At 40.0% G+C, this 8,837-nt stretch overlaps 1 protein-coding gene across 1 annotated transcript; it reads right to left on the reverse strand.

Moving 5' to 3' along the window:
• Window positions 1–621: 621 nt before the first annotated feature.
• LOC128857112 (regucalcin-like) lies at window positions 622–6,656 on the reverse strand. Its single transcript, XM_054092690.1, has 4 exons — window positions 6,374–6,656; window positions 1,173–1,758; window positions 970–1,108; window positions 622–913 (listed from the first exon to the last, which is right to left on the reverse strand). Exons 1-4 carry the CDS (start codon window positions 6,452–6,454, stop codon window positions 721–723), a joined length of 999 nt encoding a protein of 332 aa, XP_053948665.1. The 5' UTR covers window positions 6,455–6,656; the 3' UTR covers window positions 622–720.
• Between the last annotated feature and the right edge of the window lie 2,181 nt (window positions 6,657–8,837).

Raw genomic sequence — 8,837 nt, forward strand, 5'->3', positions numbered from 1 at the left:
CAGTTCCCTTAAAAAACTTAAGATAGAGCTGGGTTGGGCTGAGCGTATGTGTCTTTCCTCTGGCTGCAATTGACCCAGATACCTCAACCTTCTCCGCCGCTGCACTCAGGGAGAGGGTGCATTGGAGTCTCCGAATATTAGTTGCATAAACGACAAGAGTCAGTGGAACATATCCCAACGCTTTGCAGATGGCTGCGCAAAAACGCATGAACATTCTCAGTTTATTATCTTTAGGGAGGGTTAAGAGTTTTCTAAACCTCCTTTGGTCAACAACCTTCTAGTAAGGATTTCGTCGGTGCTGTGCAGTAACGGTGCTAGTTAAACTTCCTTAGCCTTAGCCCTTCACTCTTGAGCTTTTCTCTGTCTTTTCACAGTCTCATAGCAAAGAAGGGCTAAGGTCCTATTAATAACGTGGCCGCAGCCTCTCATGTAAATGCGTCCATTACTTCGTTCCGAGCTATATCCATGTGCTCTGGGACCCGAATTAGCCATGACTAACCCAAACTAGTACATACGTATATGTATATATATATATATACATATACATATATGTATATCTCGCTAAGAACAGGCATTTCAGAAGCATCCCCAAAAAGTTAAAATTTGATGATTTTAAGAGAACAGAAACAACTTACATTTACTAAACCTCAGTTATATCTTTTACAAATATGTTATTAATTGCTTCAAATCTATTATTTTACCAGGGAATAACAACTACAATTAAAGTTGAACCTTTGACATTGGTAAACCCTTCGCGCCTAAGCCGGTAACTTTGTAAGTGGTGCCAGCCGGTGCGGGTAGGTTAGGTGAAGCCGATGTGGTCACATACAAAATATCGAGATTGGGACCACCCCAGGCGGCTGAAGTAATTTGCTTGGTGGGGAACTTGATTTCCAGAAGAACTATGCCGGTGCTGCAGATACAAAAATTTAAATAATCATTCATTTCATTACATTTGAATAAACTTGCCTTGGGTTGACCTTGTAAATGGCATGTCCATTGTTTATGGCAACATAGAGATTTCCTTTGCTGTCAATGGTTAAACCGTCGGGCCACAGATTGTCCTGCGGGTTCGAGTTACACAAATTTAAAACAACTTTTGGGTTACCTACAAATACAGAAATTAATGCAACCAGATAAGTAATTCTTATTCACACATCAATCTTTCTTACTTGGTACACCGGCATCAAAGTCATAATCGTACTCTTTCACGTTACAGTCGGACGTGTCAATATAGTACATTTTCTTCGTCTGCTCGTTCCAAGCCAAACCATTGGAAATGCTCACATCCGTCTTCACCACCGTTACTTTGCTACCCTTTTCATATTTGTACAATTCGTTCGAACGATCATTAAGCACATCGCCCTCATAACGCATAGTGCCGGCAAAGAGGCGACCGCGTGGATCGGCTTTGCCATCGTTAAAGCGATAAACAACATATTTTTCACCGGGTAGCACTGAAAAGAGTACGCGATCTACTTTGCTTGTCTCGGAAACACCATCCCATGAAACAACTATTACACTGCGTCCGGATCCAACGACAAACTTGCCACTCTGACCCTCAATGGGCACGATGAAGGAGGCTAGAGCTATACCCTCGATTTTGCTATGGTACACCTTGTTCTGCTGGTAGTCATAGCGTAATATTTTGCCAGCATCAATATCGACATAGTAGAGACTCTGCGTCTCGATATCCCAGTGAGGACCTTCACCGAAGTGGGCGTAAGAGTTTGGTAATGGCTCGATTTTGTACAAGATCTAGGTAAATAAAGAGAATGATGATTAGAGGCTGTGATTTAAATCTAAATGACATTCGTAGGAATTGTAGGTAATTTTTTTATTTAATGGGTGTTTGTATTCATGTCCTATGTAGAAGGCATTGTCACATTGGCTTGAACTGATAAACGAATGAGGGGAATGAAGGAAGATGTGAAATCCCAATGAAAGCTGGTGATAAGTTCTATGCAGCAGACGTTCAGACGTCAAAAGAACATAAGAAATGAAGTCAAAGTTGGCTGAACTGCTGGCTGTAATGCTCTGACCTATAGACGTTCGTGGGTGACAGAAGAAGACGAAAGGGCGCTCTCGAATCTCCGTAAGGACACTGCCACCCAGTCACCTTCCACCTCTGCGATGACAAATCCGAGGTGAACGGCAACTAGTCCGGCTGCCCGTGCGAGCTGTAACGAAGCCAGGGCAAATGAACTCAGCGGGGATAAAAAAGGACCCTCGGAGAAAAAGGTTGAGAAATGGCAGACAGTTACTAAAAGGGGCAACCAAAAGAAGCCGGGGCATAAGCTAGCCGAGCCAAGCAAAAGGAGCAGCCCACGAACAAAACACGTAAAGCCAGAAGCGGTTGTGATAAAAACCGCAGAAGGCCATAGTTGGAGATGTGCTGAACGGCTTGCGCTGATGGCCTGCTGCGGCAATCAAGGTTTGAGAAGTTCTGGAAGAATATACTGGAAGTGACCACCTGTATATCACTTTCCGGATCACTCAACATTAAAAACAAGCAGGGCACTCGCAAATGGAACATGGCCAAGCTGAACACTGAAACATTCTTAGCTCACTTTGAAGCTAATTTCATGCCTCACATTAGCGGGAACGCTGGATCCCTTGCAAGCGCTATGATGCAGCGTATTGCCAAAAGCCGTGGCGGATCGGCGTCCCGTGTGGGGCTACGCTCAAGAAGCCAACTTGTGTACTCGTGGAAATCGCAGAGTTCAGACAAACCTGCTTCCGTTATGGAAGAAGGTACGCCAGAGCCAGGTGAAAAAGAGAAGTAGCGCCTGAAGCTGATGATTTCAGGTGAAAGACGCTTAAACAAGCAATCATGGGAAGTAAAAAGGCAAAATGGGAGGAACTTCAAAGGGGTCTAAATAGCAACTCTTGGAGACAGGGCTATAAAATGGTAAGGGGGAAGCTAAACGCCAACTCCACAGCTCCCCATCTAGACAGTGATGCTATCAGCAAAATGGGGATAGACAATTTCTCACATACTCTATGATAACCAATACTCTTTGCTTGCGGGAGAGCGCCTGGAATATGTTTGAGAAACTCTTACAGCGCAGGCTCGCAGAGTCTGTTGACTCTTGAGGAAGTGAATTACTTCTTAAATCAGTTTTTCTCGGGCCACAGATCCTTCGGGAGATATCTATACCGCTTGGGCAAAGTAAGCGATCCCAAGTGCATATACGAATTGCGAAGCGTCGAGCGATGATACTGAACACACGTTTCTTAGTTGTGACAGATGGCTCGCGGTAAGAGATGCTCTGAGGAAGCAGATTGGTGACATGGCGCCAAGCAACATAATCAGCAAAATGCTGGAACGCGGTAAAGATATACATCGAGGACGTACTACGAAAAAAAGATAGTCATCGACACAGTGCAACAAAGCGAAGCCGCTCAGATAAAGACACAAGAAGACGAGCCTATATCATGAAAGCTGGCTAAAAATACGGTGGACCCAGATATGATTGAATAGAATTGGTCCGTTCTGAGCCCTTCTGAAGTAATGCAGAAAGTAGTCCCGAGAAGGTTGTTTCCCTAGAAGGAGAGGAGGGATTGTTTTAGTGGCCACACTACTCAACGCAGTAGACGACGGTCGATGGAGGGAGTTTTGAACCCTACCTCGCACACCAAAAAAAGCCACTTATTGTGCATATTTCAATAAGTTTGCGGGATACCTTTATGAAATAAACTTTATGAGGTGACTGGCTTGTATTTTTCCTTCATACAAAAAAAAAACATGTCAGTGTTATTGTCTTACAGCTGCAATGTAATAAATATTTTGTAAGGTTTACAACAAATTTACGAAGATTTTAGCGTTTTAACAAAAGTTTAAGTAAAGGAAGCAGCTGGTTTAAAAGCAAGATCAGTATTGTTTTCTCGAAGAAGAAAGTTTAAGTTGCGTTTACAATTGATTTCAGGCAAATGAAAGCGGCCATGTGTGTATTAGTTAACCCTCGAGAAGGCGCGCCTTAATAAGTTACACGAATTGGCGCACGTGAGCATTTTGCTCACACCACTTTCAAATAAACATATTATGCTCCTAGGTTAGGTAGATTAGTAAGATTAAGTGTTTTTTTATAGGTTAATGGTTTATTTTTATTAAGATATATGCATTTTTGAGTTTTAAACTCTTAGAAACTATTTTTGATAACATAAAAAAGATAAAACGAAAATTCAATACATTTTTTTTCACTAGCAACAAAAAAAAAATTTGAATTAGTAGCAATACATATTAATAAAAATTCAATATTGAGCCAGATCTTTGTTAAAGGAGCAATCGAAACAAGTTGGACATATAGTTCTTGCGTGCTCGGTGCAGAGTAATTTGTTGCACAAAAAGCATCCTTTTTGGTGCGTCTATTTTTTCGCCTGGGACACAACGCGCAAAATCCATTATTTTCAGAGGCTTCTAAATGTTCATTGTTTGGCACTATATGAGATATAATTTCATTTAATGAGCTTGGAAGTGTTTTGATAGTCTGACGACGTACAATATTTGGCTTTATAAGCTCCAAAGCAATTTCTTTCAAAAATAACCTTCTCTGTGTCATGATTTGGGTATTGCATTTCAATTGTAAAAAATAGTCACATGGGCCATCTGCGAGTAGTTCTGGATACCGAATAAGTTTCCTTCATCTGGTCCACAGTTTCTACTCCACCCTTTGTGTGGTTATAAAATGTTATAATTTCGGGTTTGATTTTGTCACCCGTTTCATCATCTATTCCGTCGTCGGTATGAAAAGAAGATAACAAAAGTACAATTTTCTTATTTTTCTTTTTTGGAATATGCGAGACAATAGTTTTGTTTTCACCAAAACCAAATAGGTTATGAGGTACTGGTCTTCCTCTTGTCGAAATGAATTGACGAGGAATTTCCTTCTTATTTTTTCTTAGTGTACCAGCAGCAGTCGTCCTGTAGTTTTTGTAAAGATCATCAACCAGGGGTATGGACATAAAGTAATTGTCCATTGTTAAATTTCTGTCTGTATTTAATATTGGAGCAGCAATTCTTTTGACGATACTAGCAGGTGAATTATCTAACTGATAAGGTCCAGGTGGCTGTTTTCCGCAGTATATCTCCATTTTACCATATAAGTGTAAAACGTCCTTGAATCAACCAATGCGTTAATTTTTAATCCGTACTTAGCGGGCTTATTAGGCATATAAATTCGGAACTTGCACCTTCCTCGAAAAGATTCCAGTATTTCGTCAATGGTGCAGTATTCTCCAGGAATAAAATGTTCGGAACAATAGCTTGATCGACATTGTTGCTTTGAAAATATCTGGAGCAGTTCCAACATCTAGCCAAAGCTCCTTTAAATTTGAATGGTTCAATTTTTTTAATCCAGCCATATACAAAATTCCAATAAATGCTTTCATCTCCGCCAAATCTGTTTCCTTGCAATCCCTGTATCTTTGGTACAAATCAGTCACTTTTTGAATGTACATATTTGTGTATGTTACAAATTTTTCAAGTAAAGTATCTTTCAAAAATAGTGCGAGGCATTGTGAAGGGGTTATAGCGTCTTTCGCTGTGCCCTTAACTCCTGAAAGATGTGTAACTATGTTACAGCGTCTAGTACGTAAATCAAAACCAAAATTTCGTCCAACCAAGATGCAATTTGTGAGGTGTCATTTGCCAGACGACGACGTTTGCTATTAGTTTCCATTATTTTGTTAAAAAATTGACCTAAATAATTATAAAGAGAAACTACACGCGTTTATTGCAAAAAAAAATGTATTAAAATACTACGTAGTTAGGCGCGCAATGAGCAAAATGCCGCACATATAAAGTAAACCAATATCTTCGATCTCTATTCGCACACTACACACTTCGAATGCTTCTTATTGCAAAGACAAATCATTTACTTAGAGGTACTGAACGCCGTTATTCTAGGACTAACGGTAAACATTGAAAATTTGGCAATTTTAAAATTGCGTGAGCAAATTGCACATAGCGCGCCTTCTGAAGGGTTAATATTTGTAGGCTTTTTCTGAAATTTATAAGGAATGCCAGCACTTAAGCTACATTGGCCCAATGCTGTAGGTAGGTAGATAGGTACATAGGTGAAATGGTTGAATTGCCAGTCTGGCACTCCTCAAATTGCACTAAGGCGCCGGTTTGCGTCCAGTGCTGTACCTTTTCATAATATTATAGAGTTGGCTTTGAAAACTTCCTGCCCAGTTGAGGTCTTTGTGCTTCAGAAAATACAGTTTGCGCAATAAAAAACGCATTTCAAAGTATGACAAAATCGAATCATAAAAAAATCACTTATTTCCGTTTCACAAGCTTATGAATATTTGTGGTTTATTCCACAAACACCACTAAATAGTTTCCTCTTAATTCCCGCAGCTTATTTACCGTTGCTTCCTCGTCAATTTCCGCCTCATTGGCGCTTGAGCACAAAATAAGTGAAATTATTATTAAACTTAACAGATCCATTGCTTTAATTTATAAGAAAAATGTATTCAAGTACTAAATTCTGCCGTCGCAAAAAACAAACCGAATGAGGTACAACACAGCGCGGCGTTAAGAGACACTACTGAAGCCTTGAATGTGACTGCAGCGGCGCTTTATAAGTTTACATTTTAAGTTACTGCCGATCACCGAAGTCAGAGACACTACAAAACTAAATCGAAAGGTGCAAACAAAGAGTTGAATGAGTAAAAAGTGATTAGTTATTTTAATGTTTTTGCACGACCTGTTGTCTGGCTTGAAAGCAAAGACTACCGCCGAAGTAGTGTAAAATTTATGTAGAGTAGCGCAGATGCTTGAAGTAGAGTTTTGCGCTAGACTACACCAGTGGTGTTCTTCGTAATTTTGATAAATCTTAACTCTTTTTGCTATTTTTCCTTTAAGCAGCAGGTGTTGGACATTACTAAAGGGTGTTAACAGGTGTTATTTTGGACTATTCATTGGGCTATTTCGCTAGATGTCACTTTTGAAGTTGTCATTTTTTGATATTTGACAAGTAGAAACTACGCCATTAATAAAAATGGAACGATAGACGCTTAAACAACGCATTGAAATTATTAAAATTCGATATAAAAATGGTGAAAATTTGGCAGAGACGGTTCATAAAACTCGAACATTTTTGGGTCAACGTTAAGCACCTTGTCGGACCGCAATACGGAAATTGGTGAAAAAATTCGAAATTCGAGCTGCTGCGACAAGTTAGTGATGTGAAAAATAAAACCTGTGCACGTCGCTCAAGGACAGCCGAAAATATTGTTGTTGTAGCCGAAAGTGTTAAAGAAACCCCAGGTTTGGCCATTCCCCATCGTTCTTTGGAGTTGGGCATTCCACAAACCTCATTACACCGCATTTTGTATAAAGATTTGGGTATTAAGGCCTATAAAGTCCAGTTAACACAAGAACTCAAGCCGGCCGATCATCAACAACGTCGTGTCTTTGCTGATTGGGTCGTTGCAATGCATGAAAATGATCCGGAATTCCATCGAAAAATCATCTTGAGTGATGAGGCCCATTTCCACCGCGGTGGTTTCGTCGGATCTGGGGCTCAGAATCCAACAAGTCCAAGAGTTATTGTTGAAAAGTCTCTCCATCCTCAACATGTGACTGTTTGGTGCGGTTTATGGTCCGGCGGAGTCATTGGACCTTACTTTTTCGAAAATGAAGCTGGAGCAACAGTTACGGTGAATGGATTGCGCTATCGAGAAATGATTAACGGTTTTTTATGGCCGGAATTGGATGGTATTGGTCTGGACAACGCTTATTTTCAACAAGACGGCGGCGCTACGTGCTACACAAGCAACGAAACCATAGATCTTTTACGGGAATAACACCTCTTATTGGAAAACCCTTTATTATAAGAAACTTAGTGAATTCCATGCCTCGACGACTTCTAAAAATTATAATCAAAGAGGATTTCAACAAAAATTACTAAACTCCTAATATAAACCAACCCCTAGTATACTATTTTTTATTTTAAATAATACTTTACAGAAATAAGTACATGTGCATTGGTCTTTCTTTGCTCTCTTTTTCAACGTTTCCACAACTTTCAAATTTTAATAATTAATAAGTTTTCCATTTTTCCATTTGCGCTTTCATTTATACGTTTAGGCATAGAGTCTGTCAAGTTTTGAAGAGTGAAATCACCTATCTTATCCCATTCTTCCACTAAAGCACCTTTCAGGTCTTTGATTGTCTCAAACTACCGACCATTTTTATAAATACGGGCCGACAATATTCCCCAGAGGTCCTCAATTAGATTTAAATCGAGACTTGGTGCTGGCCAATCCAGAACTGAAATTTTTCTTGACGATAGGAAGGCCCTAGTTAAACGAGCCGTATGGATTGGGGCGTTGTCTTACTGGGAAACCCAGTCGTCTCCGTATGTGTTTCCCGCAAACTCAATAAAAAAAACATCCTCTAATATTTTAATATAGAATTCTGCGTTGGTCCTTTCGGAATAAAACAATTTGGAGACTTTCCACCATGTCCGAAAGCGGCCCAAATCATCAAAGACCCGTCTCTGTGGTTCCGCTTATGGCTCGTTTGCTAAGATCCCGCCAATATTTCTGGTAACCATCTGAACCATCTAAGTTGAGCTTTTTTTTGTCCGAAAATACAACGTTTCGGAATTCGTTAGCCCAAAATTTATATTTTCCGGCAAATGCTAAACGAGCCTTAAAGTGGCGTGCTAATAGTCTTGGCACCGGGTCCCGCGCAAACAATATTTAAGTGTTCCGTCCTCGATCAAAATTTGATGTATTCTTCTATCCTTAACCTTAAGATTTAAATGGTATTTGATTTCCTTGCAAGACATTTAGTTTTGAGCAGCCAGACGACAAATTTCTCA

The sequence above is a fragment of the Anastrepha ludens genome, chromosome 3, assembly GCF_028408465.1.
Source record: "Anastrepha ludens isolate Willacy chromosome 3, idAnaLude1.1, whole genome shotgun sequence".
Lineage (NCBI taxonomy): Eukaryota > Metazoa > Arthropoda > Insecta > Diptera > Tephritidae > Anastrepha > Anastrepha ludens.